Genomic DNA, 17684 nt, shown 5'->3' on the forward strand with positions numbered 1-17684 from the left:
GCACGGGAGGCGGCATGCCACCTAGACCCATCTCCAGCCCGCGCTGCTTGGACCTGCTGGTGCCAACTCCAACAAGCCAGCCACCTAGGACAACTGATGTCCTGGTAGTTGAAAACAACAACAACAACAACAAAATCCTTCCTCTCACTCATGTTAAGAGGACCCACTTCACAGGCTGCCATGAGAGAGAATGAGATAGTACAATTACATTGTAAGTTTTCAGGCTTGTCGGGAATGTTGTTATTTAAAGAGAACAAGTATTTTGTACATGTGTCTATTTAAAATGAGAGGCAGACTAAAAACTACCCTTTCTTTAGTGCATCAAGGCGAAGTATGGACCTATTTTTCTTTGCTACGATCCTTCAGTGGCCTGATCGAAGTGGACCTTTACATGCTTCCTGTTGGTGTGAGCCAACGGGCAGGAAGGAGAGCGGGCAGAGAAGGCTTCGGAAAACCTAATCCTGCTGCGGCTCATTCCACGGAGAAAAGCCGCAAAGGCAAATCGGGGATCATCAGATGAACTGTCTCTGCTGTCATCACTCATGGGCCGGCGACAAAAATGAGATTCCAAAACCACTGCAGGGTTACCATAGGATTAAATGAAACACGAGCAAAACACTGAGTGTTATTCCACTGGCAGCGACAAGGCACCCAGACTGGGAAGTCAGACTGCTTGAAGTGAGCAGCTCAATTCACTAGGCACAGCTGTGTGACCTTGAGGCAGGTGCTTAACCTCTGCACTTCAGCTGCTCATCTGCACACTGTGAACAGCAACGCCCGTCGGACTTCCGAGGCTGGCTGTGAGCACCAGCAGAGCAGACAGGCAGCGCCCTGGGTACGCTGGGTCCTAGAGCACCATGCACATTCGGGGCTCGCCCTGGGCCCCTCCTTCCTCCTGTGCGGCACCCTCTCTCCTTCTATCGCCTCTCCCTGGCACTACCCTCCTCAACTCACCCTGCCCTTCACTCCAGCCTCCCAAACAGCCTGTCCCCACCACGCTCTTCCACCACCGGCCAGCCAACCACCCACACGGCCGGACGGGCCCAACCACTTTCCCTTCTTCATCGTAAAACTGTTCCAAAGCTCAACTCACAGGACAATGCCTAAACCCCACCTGAAGTTTAATTTTAATGATTTGCACTCTGATCCCCAAGCCACCTGGGCATCCCCGCGGGCCGCAGGCATCGTCCCTGACTCCTTACAGCCTGCAGTCCCAGCTGCGCCTGGTTAACGGCAGGACCTGAGAAACGGCCGCGCTGTGCGGGAGCCTCGCGAGGAGCCTGCCGCTGCACACTGGTCAGTCACGACAAGAACCGAGCACTTTTCTCACCACTTGGTCTCAGCTCATTTCATTCTTGGAACCAGTTTGCTTGGTGCTTGCTTGTTTGTTTCTTTAAGTTGGCCAGTTAGACAATTTCAACATGCAAAAGCCTCGGACACAGAGGACATCCGTCGCCGTGTGTGAGCATGATCACCCGTCACTTGCCCTCGGAGCCTCTTCGCACCCCCTCCCTGCCATCCAGTCCACCTGACTCACAGGGGCCCTGCGGACAGGGTCCCGGCCCCGTGGGTGTCCGAGTCTGCAACTCTTTACGGGAGTCGAGGAAGCGCCGGCGGGCTCTCCCTGGTTCCTGCTCACCTGCTCCCTGCCCGCGCCCTTCTCTGCACCAGCCTCCTTGCTGTTCCCCAAACACAGGCCTGCTCCCCTCGGAGCCCCTGGTGTCTGCGCTGCCTGGGATGCCCCCGCACACCTGTCATGTCCTAATTTAAAAACTCGGGGAGTCTCGACCTAACCCCCTTGTGAACATGACAGCAGCCTGTTTCCAACTCCTTCCTCTCCCCACAGAGGGGTAGCAAGTGCTCTCAGCCTTCTGCTATAATTTTCTCTTCAGAATATATTAGTAGCTGACAAGCTGCATGATTTGCTTGTTTATTGGCTGTCTTCTCCCCCAAACTAGAACAAAAACTTCAAGATGTGTGTGTGTTCTGTTCACCTCAGCACCTGGAACATGCTGTGCTGCAGGGTAATTGCTGAGCAAACATCTGCTGACTGAACAACTCCACACCCAGCAGTGAGTACTTTTATCCCGGAGGACGAACTGTGAAGCCCACAGAGGGGACAGGAAAGTACAGTAACTGACCCCAGATCACACAGCTCCAGGGCTTGAGCCCAGGCATTCTGACCGAGGGCCCCAACCCAACAGCTGTGCTTTCCTGCCTCCTTTCCTGACCCTAAGACAGTGGTTCTCAACCTTTCTGATGCCGCGACCCTTTCATACAGTTCCTCATGTGGTGGTGACTCCCCCACCATAACATTACTTTCGTTGCTACTTCATCACTGTCATTTTGCTACTGTTATGAATCGAGCAATCCCTGTGAAAGGGTCGTTCGACATCCAAAGGTTGAGAATGGCTGCCCTAGGCGATGGAAGACATCCCGGCATCCATGGAACAAACAGGCACTGCAAACCTTTGGCAGACACAGGACAGCCGGCTTCCTCACCCTCAGAACCAGGACAAATCCGGCTAGACCACAGCATGTCCACTGGTACAGACAAGCGCCATCAACACACAGAATCCAGGACAGACAAACCCCCTCGGAACAGAAATGGGAGTAGAAATACCAAGAGGGTAGGGGGGAGGTGGAGAAAGAAGGGAGAGAAAAGGGGGAACCGATCACAATGATCGACGTATAACCACCCCCCGCCAAAGGGGATGGACAACAGAAATGTGGGAGAAGGGAGACAGTGGATGGTGTAAGACATGAAAATAATAATACTTCACAATTTATCCACAGTTCACGAGGATGGGACAGTCGGGGAAGAAGGGAAAAAAGAGAAGCTGACACCAAAGGTTCAAACACAAAGAAAATGTTTAGAAAATGATGATGGCAACATATGTACAAATGTGCTTGACACAATTGATGAATGAATTGTTTTAAGAGCCCCCGATAAAATGATCTTTAAAAAAAGAGAATAGAAAAGCAGGAAGATGAGGGAGGGGAAAAAAGAGGACCTGATGCAAAGGGCTTAAGTGGAGAGCAAATGCTTTGAAAATGATGAGGGCAAAGAATGTACAGATGTGCTTTATACAATTGACGTATGTGTATGTATGGATTGTGATAAGAGTTGCATGAGTCCCTAATAAAAAATGTTTTCAAAAAAGAAAAGCAGGAAGAGCCATCCCACCAGAAAACCTGTCAACAGAACAAGGCACCTAACTCGGAGCAATGTCATGTGGTAAAGTACTGATTATCGGCATTATAAATAGTACTGATGCTTTTCTTAGCATTGATTAGCTCAGATTAAACATACATATATTTATCACAACATTTTGTACTTTGATCTCCCCAGGAGCCACAAAATACCAAGTAGCTGACAAGGCAAAGGCCTAAAATGACATGTATTAGAAGCCAAAAACAGGGGGCAGGAGGGAATTCCTTTGGGTAAGGAAAATGCTTGCTATCTCAACTCTAGCAGTGATTATACCAGTATATATATTTCTTGGAATTCATTGAAATAGGTACCAAACTATAATATGCAACCTATATCCCAATAATGTGGATTAAAAAAAACAAACCAGTAGGACTATCAGATACAATTGTCCGCTAAACAAAATAATCAGATATTCCACACATAAAAAGCCAAAAAGCAATACTTCCGTAGGTAATATTAATACAGACACCACCCCGGGGAGCAAAGAAGTAATTAACCATTCAAACAGTTCAATAAACAGATGTAATGCTGAACATATAAACTTTTCTAGGCCAGGAAATTTGGAAAACACCTAACTGGACAACCAACAGAAGGAATCTCATTCTTGTGCCCATTCCAAAAGGATGATCCAACTGAACGTAAGATTTATCAAACCGTCTACCACTCGTTAAATTTTTGCTGAAGATCATCGGAATCAATGCAGCAGTGCATCACCCGAGAACTGCCAGAAACGCAGGCAGCCAGACTCAGAAGAGGATGTGGAACATGAGCAGCATTGCGGATGCCAGACGGATCTCGGCTGCGAGCAGAGAATACCAGAGAGATCTTTGCCTGTGCTTTTTGTCTATGCCAAGGCTTTGGACTGTGCGGATCCTAACAAATCATGACTAACACTACAAAGAATGGGAATCCCATACTTAATTGTGCTCCTGCTGAGGCCGTCTTTGAAAAGAACAGGGGGCGACTGCGTGCTTTAGTCAGTATAGGTGTGCCTTATGGCTGTAGCCTGTCGTCATATTCCTTCTGAATGCTGAGCAAATACGCTGAGATGCTGGGCAATATGGAGAGGAATGCAGATAATACAACACCCTCCTGCTTGCTGGAGGTGAAGAGGGCACAGTCATTTACTGAAGATCAGACACAGCCTTCAAATGAACATAAAGGAAAATAAACCCTCAACTGGCTCGAGAAGCAATAGGAAGACAAACAGAGAAAAGATTAAAGTTGTCAAAGCCCTCACTAAACTTGGATCCACAATCGCCACCCGTGGAAGCAGCAGTCGAGAAAGCAAGTGGCGTACTGCACTGGGCAGATCTGCTGCAACAGAGCTCTAAACGAGTGGAAAAGCAAGGATGCGAATTGGAGGACTAAGGCGCATTGCACCCAAGCGACAGCTTTTTCCATCGCCTCACATACGTGTGAAAGCTGGACCATGAGGACAGCAGGCCAAACAGGAACCGATGCCAGCTGAATCACGGTGCTGGCAAAGAAGACTGAAAGTACCGTGGATGGCCAAAAGAACAAGCAGAGCTGTCTTGGAAGAAGTACAGCCAGAATGGTCCTTAGAATGAAGGGGGTGGGACTTCGTCTCATGCTCTTTGGACATGTTATCAGAACTGACCAGGCCCCGAAGGAGGACGGACATCGTGCCTGACAAACTAGTGGGTCAGGGAAAAAGAGAAAGAGCCTGGATGAGTTACACACAGAGGGCACAAACAGCAGCACCGGTGAGGTCGGTGCAGAACCAGGCAGTATTTCATTCTGCTGTAGGTGGGGCTGCTGCGTGTTATCACCAAATGGACACTCTCGGACAAGGACCAGCAAAGGCAGCCTTAAGAGCCTTAGGTGCTGAGCAGCAATCTGGTGGCTTACCTGTGCTTCAGAGCTCACCAGACCATGGGCAGGGGCAACGCCAATAGACTGCCTGCTCCTTCTCTCCGTGCTTGGGGTCACCTCTCCCCAGGAGCAGAGTAGAGGCAGACCACTGCTCTTCTCCTCAAGGGCTTCTCCCACGTGCTTGAGCAGGAACAGGTCTTGGCACTGACCTTGTCAGAATTGTCGCAGACATCTACAACCAATTCTACCTAGCTAATGAAACCAAAGAGATAGTTAATGTTAAACAGCTACTGGATCGTTCGCAGAATCTCTAGGAAATCCAGAAAACCAAGCCTTACACCTGCCCAACCAAAACCGTGCTGGAAGGCACACACCCCCGGAGCATTCCAGGGACAGCATTGTCAGAGTCCCCGCACAGCACTCATCTCCAACTCCTTGCTCTTACTTTCCAAATGCAGTCTTTCCGCCATCTCAGTGTCCTCCAGTTGAGGACCGGCAGGTGGGCAGTTACCCACCAGCTGCTCTACCAGAGAAAGTGCGGCACTGGGCAGCATAACCACGAGAAAAGGCTCAGGTGCGCCCGGGGGCAGGTTGTGCGGTCTTCTCTGAAATGTACTGTGCACCTCAAGATGGCCTGGGTAGACACAGGATCACTAACTGTAAGCTTGGTGGTTCAAATGCACCAGCATTCTGTGGAAGAAAAGCTGAGGCCGTCTGCTCCTATCAAGATTTATAGTCGCAGAAATCATAACGGAAGACTGCCAAGAGTCGGAATCAACATGAAAGCAGTGCTTCAGGATGGTTGACACAAAGAAATCAGCCTCAAGGGTCAGAATCTGTTCCAGACACAAACCAAGCGGTGATGTTCATCACAAGTCCCCCAGCCCAGTCCAAATCCTCTGCGCCACACCCACACTTCAAAACTTCTATGAATTTAAAAAGAAATACTATTCAACTAGACTGCATGTGATGGACTTTATCCAAAACAAAACCCAAAAAGCAAAAGATGAATTAACCCATTTGCATACTCTGAAGAAAAAAGCTAAAGATAATAAAAGGCAGATGCATAATGGATACCAGATGGAAGATTTCAAATTTCCAGATAACCAACTAATTTTTCAATTGATTACTATCAATTCAATACATATTTCAGCAACAATACATATTTTAGTAACATAGTGGTTACGGCAATGTCAAGGCCAGCAGTTTGAAACCACCAGTCGCTCTGCGGGAGAAAGATGTGACTTTGTTAGTTTCTCCAGGATAGATGAACCCCTCAGGACCAGTGGTGAGAGTAGCGATACTGGGAGGGTGATGGGAAGGTGGGGTAAAAAGGGGGAACCGATCTCAAGGATCTACATATAATCTCCTCCCTGGGGGAAGGACAATAGAAAAGTGGGTGAAGGGAGACATCAGGCAGTGTAAGACATGACAAAATAATAATTTATAAATTATCAAGGGTTCATGAGGGAGGGGGGAATGGGGAGGGAGGGGGAAAATGAGGAGCTGATACCAAGGGCTCAAGTAGAAAGAAAGTGTTTTGAGAACGATGATGGCAACAAATGTACAAAAGTGCCTGACACAACAGATGGCTGTATGGTTTGTGATAAGCGTTGTACGAGCCCCCAATTAATTTTTTTAAAGGGCGTTTCAAGAAACCCATGGGGGCAGTTCTATGCAGTGACAGAGAGCTGGGTGAGACGAGGGATCAAGCTGGACTCTACAGGAAAAATACCAAGCAAGAAACGGTACTTCTCTAGGGGGACAGCCTCATTGAGGAGGGAATGGGACAATCAGGTAAAGCTGTTACTCTTAACCGGAAAACGGGTAGTCTGCGTCCACACTGGGCACACAGGAAGAAAGGCTTGGCCATCTTTTGAAAAAGGAGTCCCTGCAAGCCCTGGAGTGCGGCGGTCGTATGCCGACACCGTGGGCTCGAGGTGAGCTGGCGCTGACTCAGCAGCAAATGCTGGGCAGCATTCGCACATGGATGAGACTGACGAAGAGAAACACACGGGCCGTCCTTTGGAGCTTCAATGGAAAGGATAAGATGTGCTGGAGGGGCCATGGCAACGAAAAATTCCATGGAAGCATGGAAGCTTGAGCTACCCACGCTGTTCCCTTTCCTGACCCCGAGGAGTCTGTACCCGTAAGTAACTGGGAGCCTTGGAGGTTTGGGGGATGCAATTCATCCGTGATGGAGAAGACAGAGTTGGGGCCGGCTGACACCAGCAGAGGGACGACGGGGTATGAAAGCAGGGTGAGACATGCTGGATCCGTCTTCCCTGTCATCGCTTTGTGCCACTGAGGTGATTCCAACTCACAGTGACCCTGGAATGGCAGAGCAGAGCTTCCCTTAAGGGTCTCTGAGAGGAGACTGCCAAATCTTTCCTCCCGTTGAAGACCACTGACCCTTCAGCAACCCAGGCCTTAGCCACTGCGCCCCAGGGCTCCTTGGATCAGATCCTTCCAGGAAAGCGCGTGGTCAGGCTGCACGGAACAGCAGCCACTCCCTCGCACTGCTGTCTGAGATGCCACTGTGATTGACTAGATTAGCTAGTTTCATTAACCCAAACAAATAAAATTGATCTTATGTCCCTCGTTTTTGCTACTGGGAAGGGCCTGGAACCAAGTATTTCTAACGTAAGGCTTGTTTTTAATTTTCCTACACGATAAAAGTAGGATTTTATCTAAGTTAGTTTGTTGTTCTTAGGGCTGGTGAGCTGATTCCGACTCATGGTGACCCTATGCCCAGGACAAAACTTGGCCCGGTTCTCACCTTGCTCACTCCATCCCTGCTACGTTGGAGTTTACTGTTGTCACCACTGCGTCAATCCGTCTCCTCGAGGGTCTCCCTCTTTGCAGTCACTCCTAAGTCTGATAGAATGCAGTGGAAAACAAACCAATAGGTAAAAGAACTGGGACTGAGGCAGTCAGCCAAAGATTATTAACCTCTGAGCTGCCAACCCAGAAGCTGCCCCGGCCCTACTGCTTCCATCTTAGGAAAGGCCACATCCCGCAACAGTGGCTGAAAACATCAACAGAACTTCCAGGGTTTCCCAGCTCCCTGGCAGAAAGGAGATGGTTCTGTAGATGAGGCTCAGGTGAGGAAGGTCTGGAGGAGCCCTTCCGGCACAGCTTCTGGGAGAGGGGAAGTTACAAGGAACTACACCTGCTTCCTTCCAGGCTTCTTCCATGATGTCTAGGCAAGCAGCAACCACAACGGAAACAGGAAGCTAAAGGCCTAAGGATCAATATGCGCAGATGAAGACGAGGAAGGATGCAAAATGCTTACCTCTTCAATGTCATAATTAAGCCACTGACCACTAGTTGTTGTTGGGGGCTATCGAGTCAGTTCCGACTGCACAGTTAGACCCACCTATTTCCGTACTACTTGTTACTGAGCAATAATAGCCCTATTTTATTTAAAACAAGCAGGTTTGGTGGCCCAATGGTTAAGTACTCAGCTGCTAGCCAAAAGGTTGGGAGGGTTCAAATCCAAGAGTTGCTCCAGAGGAGAAAAGACCCAGTGATCTATTCCCCTAAAGAAGGCAGCCTAGAAACCCACATGAGGCAGTTCTAGACTGCCATCGAGGGCTGCTATGCGTGCCGATTGATGGAACAGCAATTCCACAAGCCATTTTTAGCTGAATCCTGTCACTTGCCAAAGGCATCCTAAAAATATTGTGATCAAGTTCTTGGAGACAGGAGCAAAGAAAAGAGTAGGTTTAGAGAAATTCTCTATGTTTACAGATGATGAGACACTTTCTTTTCTGGTAATGTTATACAGAACAATACCTAAACACGCCTTCCAATATAAAACACTCATGAATTATGAGTACAGTATGTTAAAGCACCCACCGAAAGGCATAGCTTTGATCGGGAGAAAAATAAAAGAACTGCTCAAGGGCCAAAAATTAAGAGAAATTTAAAAACTAGAGGGGAGAATATAATGGGACATGAGTAAGAGCTGAAGGCTTGATTTAGGGCAGTGGTTTGCCCTGATCCTTTAATCCAGTTCCTCGGGTTGTGGTGATCCCCCAACCATAAAATTATTTCCGTTGCTACTTCATAACTGTAATACTGCTATTGTTATGAATCAGGCAACCCCAAAGGTGTCAAGACCCACAAGTTGAGAACCACTGGTGTAGGAGGTTGGGATGTAAAGGAGTAAACTGGGCATACAAAACACACCTGTCCATTGGGATGAAGGAGAAAAAAAAGGAGGGGGGGTTAAGTGACCAACCTAATATTTTTTTTTCAAAAACAACATCTTGAACACAATTATAACTTTGTTTGTTCTTTGTAAACTACCTTGTGGGAGAGCAAATGACAATAAGGAAATGTTCTCAAATGGCCACATTCCATATTTACCTATTATAAGGGTTTCCTGAATATTTTACGACAAACTTAAGCAAAATAGGACACATATAAATCTTTCCCCCGCACCCCCAATTTTGGGGAAAATGCCCAATTTTCAACCACTATGAACAAAAAACCCTATTAAACATTCGACTTCATTATATTCAGTATCCATACTCAGGTCTCCAAATTTTACCTCTTCTTGGTAAAATTTCCATCATTGAATTCCCAACTGGCCATTCTAGCATTTCTTTGGGTGGCTGTGCTCCTAATAGTGCAGACACTTAGTGACCCTCTACGGGGTTTCCAAGGCTGTAAAGATCTTCAGGAGAGCAGCCAGCCTCATCTCCAGAGGGGTTTTGAACTGCACACCTTGTAGTTAGGCCTCCGCCCAGCAGGGCCACAATAAAGAGGCAGAGAGAACTACAGCCTGAAGTGAAACCCCAAGCCACCTAAAATTCTCGAGGTCCTCTGTTTTTACAGTTAGCCTTCCTCTAGTCTAGTCTCATTGCTTCCCAGGCTTTGCTGAACACAGAAAAGATATTCTTTTTGCCCACTCTCACGTCTTTTAAGCTGGCTTTCTAAATGGAAACTCCCAATTCCAATAAAATGCCTCCAAGAGATTCACTCCCTTTCCATTGTCTTTCAGAAACTCCCCTTATTCTTGGACAATCCAAACAGTTCAAAAAACAAACACAAGAGTTTATAGTATTCTCACTGATCTCCATTCCTTCCCAGATTTAGGTAAGACTGACCCTTTCAACCAAGTGCTTTGCAGTTGCCACATCTGCTTTGGCTGCTGGGTGTTAAGAGCCATTAAGCAAAAAGGTTAGCAGCTCCAAGCCCAGAAGCCAAATCTGGCCATTGGATTATGTAAGGTTAGGGGCCTTGAAAATCTTGAGGCAGTTCTACTGCTCTTTGGGGTCACAATCTTCACGGCAACTAACGACCAACGCTGCTTTGGATTATGTTGCACTTTGTGTTTCGACAAGCTATGTACAGTCCGGCACAGGACGAAGCATTTTACTGGACAAATTAGTCCATCAATAGCAGAGGAAAACGATGAACCCAGGGATCAAGAACTCAGAAGTGACTATGCAGTCTGCACGTGGGTTCCCCTCCCCCCACCCCCAAAAAAGGCAGGCGCGCTAGTGAATGATCCACAAGGACAGGAGCGCCTCCCAGGAGGGTGCTCTCAGGGTCCAGGAATAAAACGAGAGTTAGCAGAAGAGGGAGACCTGGAGCTGCGCACTGCATGCTGGGACTCGTTTCCACAGTTACCCACGTGCACCCAACCCAACCGGAGCCCGGCGCGGCCCGGACTACAAGTCCCAGAATGCCGTGGAACCGCCTTTCCCCTTCAGACCGGGCGACCAGAGCAAGCCACTGAAGGAAACCCCTAAAGCGCCCTTCTCTGGCTTCCAAGAGAGGTCGCGCCCTCCTCCTCCACCACCCCCACACCCCCCACCCCCGGCAAAGAGCGGGACCTCCAGGGCAGCCCTTTCAGCAGGCAGCGGCTCTCCAGAGCACCAGCCGCCACACCTGCGGGGCAGAAATTAGACAACTGCGTCACAGACTGCCAAATCAATCTACAGTCCGCCAGGCACCCCGACAGCCCCCCTGCGCAAATCCCACACCCAGCTTCCAGGGCCAGTCCCTCCAGGCTCCCGCCCCGGAAAACCGACAGCCCGCACCCCCGCCCCGCCTCCTAGTCCCGCAGCAGGAGCCCCGTGTCAGTGCAGATTGCCACCCCCCACCCTCCCCCAGCTAAGGGAATCGTGGTCAGTGCCAACCTCAGGGCACCTCCCTGCCCCTACTTCAGCCCCGCCCCCTCCTCTTCCCCACTACGCGGAGCCCAAGGGCCAGGGCTTTATACGGTGGTTTGATGGAATTAGGGAGGCGAAGGAGAAACCCTCCCCCAGCCAGGCATCCCTCCCCTCCAAACCCGTGCAAGATCCAATCCAGATATGACAGTCTTCCCGTGGTCCAGCCCCTTCCACCTTCTTCCTCTCCAACTAGCTTTTCACCCCACCGAGGATCCTCTGCCCCTGCCCCCATACTGCCACACAAACTCTACCCCTCTTCCTCCTCCTCTATCAATTAACCCATTTCTTCTCTACGCCGGCCCCAGCTCATCTCCCCGCCGTCTTCTCCGCCCCCTGCCTCGCCTATTCGCCCGCCGGACTCCCCAACTGTCCCATCCCACCGCAATCCCTCCCGCAGCAGGTCAACCCGTTACATCAGCCCCCGCCCGACCCCGGCTCCCCCACCCCATTGTTCCCACCACTCCAGCCATCCAGCCCTTCTTCCCATTGTCCCCGCCCCCGCACTCCCCTCGCACTCCCCCGCCTTTCTCCCGGAACCGCCCGCCGCGCACAGCCCCTCCGAAATCCTCACCCCAGCGTCCGGCTCGCTCTTCCCTGCCTGCCCTCTCACCACCAGGCCACCCCCCGAGCCCCGTGCGCCCGCAGCAGCCTCCACCTCCATTCACCCGGATACTCCGGTCCGGGCCCTTCATCGCACGTCCCGCCCCCCCTTCCCCCAACACTGAAAGGGAGCCAGTCCCCACCCCCTCCCCTCCGCCCGCCCCGGCAGGCCACCCCCTCCCCCACGCCCGCCCCCACCAGCTTCGCCCTCCGCGTCACCACCGGCCGGGGCCCCGGAGGGCAAGGGAGGCTCTGGGGCAGGGGCTTTCGGGGGCTTTGGGGGCGTGAGGCACTAGGCGAGCCTTAGAAACTGAGTGGGGAGTGCTGGCAGCCTCCCGGTCCGGCCCGTTGGCTCCCCCGTTACTCACTGACAGCGGCGGCATCCGAGTGCATTTTCGGACAGCTCACGCCCCGCTCACTGCCCAGGCTCCCGCGCTTGCTTCGCGGTCCCCCCACCAGCTCGCAGCACCTCCGCTAGGAGCTGAGGACCCGCCGCCAGGCAATCCTGACCCGCCCACCTCGGCTCCTCCATTGGCTGACGCTCGGAGAAGGGCCCGCCCCGCCGCAGCTCCCATTTGACATATGGAGCGACGGGAGAGCGAGTCTGTAGCTGGGGGAGAGGCCCCGCCCCCTAAGGTCTAACGCAATTGGTCCCAGTGCCGGGCCTCCGCAAAACCTCTAGCGGAGGCCACGCTCGGGAGCAGCAGGTTGGATCGTGCTTCTGTCAGTCATTCCGGGGGTCCGAAAGCGCGTGTAGGGGCGAGGCTGGGGAACTGGTCCACCTTGACCCTGAAGCCCCGCCTCTTCACCGGCTGGATTGGTGGAGCTCCAGACCAACCGAGAGATGGGTTTGCATCTGAAACAAAGCACTGGAGCGAGTAGCACGGTTGGGGGAAGCTCGTACTTCCCCAGGGAACTCAGCTCCTTCCTAGTTTTGAGTGCTCTTCCGGCCCTCCTTCCTGGGTCTCCCTCCTCTTCTCTCAACTCTCAAAAGCGGCTCTCCACACAAGCACTAGCGGCTCTCTCCCTAACTTGGACTGGGACGTCTCCATCAGCTGTTTCCTAGGAGAACCACGCCACTACATTTCCAGCAAAGCCTCTGGGAATCAGCACATTCCCATTTCCTGCCCAACAATCCAGCTTCTCCCCGTTTTCAAAATACAATTCTTTTCCAGAATTTGATCAACACCAAACCAACTAAATCCATTACCATCGAGTATGATTCCAACTTATCGGCATTCAAGGATGGAATGGAACTGCCCCACAGTGTTCCCAGGCTGTAATCTTTCTGGCCACAGACTGGCACATTTTCCTCCCAGGCCCATGGAGTCCAACAACCCACCTTTTGGTGCTTAACTACAGCGCTACCAAAGCACTTCCTTTTATCAAGTGTAGGTTGTGCCAAAGTCTTTGGAATGCTACCAGTATTGTCTGCCATACACATCTGTGAGCCCCAAACAGCCTATGGCTACACTCTGACTTTGGGTCTGTGGGCAGTCCAGGAGTCAGGAGGCCAGCTCAAGGAAGACAAGTAGTGTGCACTGAAAGAACCAACATCATCGGTGCTGGAAGCTGAACCAGAAATAAAACTGGTTGTCATTTGGGCGAGGGAGGTGTGAATCACAGAGAACCTTCAGGATGGAGTAGAAGTGCTCCCCAAGTCTCCTGGGGCTGTAAATGTATGGGAGCATACAGTTCATCTTTATCTCTAGGAGCAAATGGTGCATTGCCCCCATCAGGCCACCAAAACCCAAAACAAACGCACTGCCATGGAATTGGTTCTGACCGTATGGGACAGGGTAGAACCGCCCCCGTGAGTTTTCCAGACTGTAAGTCTTTTAGTTAGCAGCCCAAATTTTAACCACTATGCCACCAGGGCTCCTAAACCAGGCTTCATTTGGTAAGCTAGAGTTGGAAAGGAAAGCAAGAGTTCAGGTGAATGCTTCTGACCCTGGAGCTTCCTAACTGGAGAATTCCCTTGTTTCCTAGCATTAATCAACCCATTAGTCTACCACATAATTGTGGCAATATTTTAATGTATTCATTGAGGCTCTCCTCTGCTCCCACCCCAAATCTTTGATCACAACAGCAACGCAAATACCACGTGCTTGTTGAGCGGGGCCCTTCCCAGCCCTGCAACTAAGATGATCTGCCTCCAAAGAGGAATGTCACCACAAGCAAGCCATAACAAAATAATCAGTCACTCGTGTGTTAGATTTCTACAACCAAGGCTTTAATTTTAAGATTTTAACAGGGAGTTTCAAATCAGGGCATAAAAATTAGTGAAAAAAAAAATTCTCAAAAGAACGAAAGGTCAGACAAGCCACTTCCTGTGCTCCATACCCTATTGCCATGGGGACAATTCCAACTCCTAGTGACTCTGGTTTCCCAGGCTGTAAGTCTTTACAGAAGCAAACTGCACCATCTCTTCTGCAGAACTCCGGGGTGGTTCAAACCACCAACTACCACCTTGCAGTCAACAACCAAGTGCTTTAACCACTGTGCGACCACATCCCTCTTAATCCTCAACTTCTCATTACTAAATCATAGCCTTATAATTTTTATCAGTCATAGGCCTATCTTTCAAACATTTATCAACCATGTCATGCAAGCAAAAATCTCACACTTGAATAGAAAGTCGTCCGTTTCAGGCTCCTTCCTAAGGCAAGGATTTCTCATAAACCACGCTCTAGCTCGCTGAAGGAGTCCTGGTGGCAACAGTGGGTTAAGTACTGGGCTGCTAACCTCGGCGTCAGCTGTTTGAAACCACCAGGTGCACTGTGGGAGAAAAGCAAGGCTCTCGCTCTCTCTCTTAAAGAGATACAGCATCAGGAACACAAAACGGGCAGTTCTACCCTGTCCTGTTGGGTCGCTATGAGGCAGGACCAATTCAATGGCAGGAAGTTTAGTTTGGGGTGGATCCCCTAGTGGCCCAGCAGATTGCATGCTGAGCTGCTGAAAGGTGAACTGTTCCAATCCTCCAGTCGCTCCACAAGAGAAGCATGTTGGAAACCCTGTGAGGCTTTACTCACTCTGTGTAGGGTCAAATTGATGGCCGAGGCACTGGTTTTTATGGTTATTGATCATCTTTTTCCTGACAGAGCCTCAACTTGGCCTGAAAGAGATGGGTAGATACCTCTTAGATTCTTCGAGGTAGGTGTTTCTTTGTTGGATGGAGCTGATTGTAAGCAAGTCAAGTTCTTCTGCTGAGCACAAAAGCTGCTCCTGCAAACTTCATCCCATTTCTGTTCTCGGCTTCTCTCTACATCTAAAACCAAAGCTGATTACCATCTAACTGAGTCAGGTTCACAGCAACGCCATGTGTGTCATGGCTTGCACGGACTGAGTTTTCAGAAGCAGACCAGATGATTACAGTGCCATGCAAAGAAAATGGAAATCCTCACAATGGGATCAATAAGTAACTCCAGGATAAATTGAGAGAAAAATTGAAGTCAAGGATTTCATCTTGCTTAGATCCACAATCAACACTCCTGGAAGCAGCAGTCAAGAAATCAAATGACCCATTGCACTGGGCAAATCTGCTGCACAAGTTCTTTTACAGTATTGAAAAGCAAAGATGTTACTTTGAGGACTAAGGTGTGCCTGACCCAAGCCGTAGTATTTTCAGTCACCTCATATGCATGTGAAAGTTGGACATTGTGTAAGGAAGACTGAAGAAGAATCGATGCATTGGAATTATGGTGACAGCAAAGAAGAGTGACAATACCATAGACCGCCAGAAGAACAAACAAATCTGTCTTGGAAGTAGTACATCCAGACGGCCCTGGGAATCAAGGATGGCGAGACTGGGTGTCATACTTTGGATAGGTCATCAAGAGAGAAGGACATGAGGCTTGGCAAAGTGGAAAAGCAGCCGCAAAGAGGGAGGCTCTCCACAAGACAGACGACACAGTGGCTGCAACAAGGGGCTCAAGCCTAACAACGATGAGGATGGCCCGAGACCGAGCAGTATTGCGTTCTGGTCTACAGGGCATCCCTATGAGTCGGACAACAGTAACAAGAGCTCACCAGGTTTTTCTTTTGAAGCACCTCTGGGTGGACAGGAATCTCCAAGCTCTCAGTCAGTAGCCAAACACACTTTTCATAGCTCCCGAGGCTCCTGTTCTACTTCTCGGTAAGCAAACTCACTGCCATCAAGTCCTTTCTGACTCATAGTACCCTTATAGGACAGGGTTGAACTGCCCCTGTACATTTCTGAGTCTAACTCTTTCCCACAGTAGAAAGCCTCTTCTTTCTCCCCAGGAGTGCCTAGTGGTTTCAAACTGTTGACCTGGTGGTTCACAGTCCAATCCATAGCCACTACACCACAAGGGCTCCTATTCTACATCTAGAGGTTAATAAACCATACACAGTTTCTAAAATGTGCCATCTTATGTAAGGAGCCCTGGTGACACAGTGGTTAAGTGCTCCAATTCAATGAACCAAAAGGTTGGTAGTCCGAACCACCCAGCAGCTCCACAGGTGAAAGGGCTGGCAATCCACTGCCTCAAAGATCACTGCCAAGCAAATCCTGTGCAGCTTGCTCTGTGTCCATGACCAGCTGGACAGCACCTAATAACAACAAATAGCTTAGGGATCTTCAGATGTCTTCACAATGCCAGGAAATTTATCAGGGCCATGGCATGATTTTTATTTTATTTTGAAAAAAAATTTTTTTTACTTCCATCAAATTAAAGTAAGCCAAAAAGTTGTAGCTAGCCATCTTCTGAATGGATTTATTTGCACAGAACTTTACAATGGTATGTATTATGACTCAGGTGAGGTCCTGCTCGCTGCTCCCCGACCCCTCCCCCCCCCCCCGCTGACACAACAGTGTCACATGGTCTGTACCCACCAAGTAGTACCGAACGGGCCACCTGCGTGCTCTTTCAACATTGCTGTCAATTGAGTCCGGGTGATTTTCTTATTAAAAACCAAAAACAGTAATTTACCCAGATCTGGGTAATGGATCAGGAGCCTGGGTGGCAAAGTGGTTATGCATCAGGCTGTGAATCGCAAGGTCAGCAGTTTGAAACCGTCAGTTACTCCTTGGGAGAAAGATGAGGCTTTTTACCCCTGTAAAGAGTTACAGTCACGGAAGTCCACAGGGCCAGTCCTCTCCTGTCCTATAGGGTGGCAGTGAGTCAGAATTGACTGGATGGCAGTATGTCTGCAGGCCAGTGAGCAGCCCAGGTACAAAGAAGCAAAGCTCCTTCTCATTGAGCATTGCTGCCAACCTGGTTTATGAGTACCACATATACTCGAGTATAAGCTGACCCAAATATCAGCCGAGGCACCTGATTTTACCACAAAAACTGCATTTAAAATGTGCTGGCAAATCGGCTCATACACGAGTATATATGGTAATAAGCCTCCTTCACCGGCAGGGAGTCTATTCTCACTCAAAGCAAACCCCGCTGCACAGAGTAGAACTGCCCCTGTCAGGGTCCGAGACTGATTCTCTAGGGAGTAGAAAGCCCTGCCTTTCTCCTGCTGAGCAGCTAGGGTTTCTTTGACCTTGTTGTTAGCAACCCAACATGTGAGTAAAAATCTAGGTGTCATAAAAAGTCACTACATAATATTCTGCACATGCCTCCCTGCCATCTTACTTAAAAAAGGTAAACTTTTGAGGTCCAGTAGATTATTTTATCTATCTTTCTTTTACACCCTAGCTCTCAGCTCAGCTTTCAACTAATAAACATTAGTCAACCTGGGTGGAAGAAACATGAGCCCTGTCCCTCCTGTAAGGATTTACAGGGGGCGGGTCAGTTCTACTCTCTCCTACCAGGTCACCAGGGATGAGCATTGCCTAATGGCAGTGAGTTAATCCTGATGGTGCAGTGGTT

The 17684-nt window shown here is 49.7% G+C and overlaps 1 protein-coding gene across 6 annotated transcripts in view; it reads right to left on the minus strand.

The window, feature by feature from the left end:
• Positions 1-12363, minus strand: part of DCUN1D4 (defective in cullin neddylation 1 domain containing 4) — an 80221-nt gene extending 67858 nt beyond the window's left edge. Inside the window, exons 1-3 of one of the 6 annotated variants that reach the window (XM_075544357.1) lie at positions 12207-12332; positions 7830-7927; positions 5087-5302 (exon numbers count right to left, since the gene is read on the minus strand). Coding sequence is in view for 2 of the 6 variants with exons in the window: in XM_075544354.1 (XP_075400469.1) it covers positions 12207-12231 (25 nt within the window). In the remaining 4 variants the exon portion in view is untranslated. Of the gene's footprint in view, positions 1-5086; positions 5303-7829; positions 7928-11809; positions 11926-12206 lie in introns of those variants that run through there. The other 5 variants (XM_075544358.1, XM_075544354.1, XM_075544356.1 and 2 more) reach the window with 5 other exon arrangements.
• Positions 12364-17684: the final 5321 nt, after the last annotated feature.

This window comes from Tenrec ecaudatus, chromosome 3, assembly GCF_050624435.1.
Source record: "Tenrec ecaudatus isolate mTenEca1 chromosome 3, mTenEca1.hap1, whole genome shotgun sequence".
NCBI lineage: Eukaryota > Metazoa > Chordata > Mammalia > Afrosoricida > Tenrecidae > Tenrec > Tenrec ecaudatus.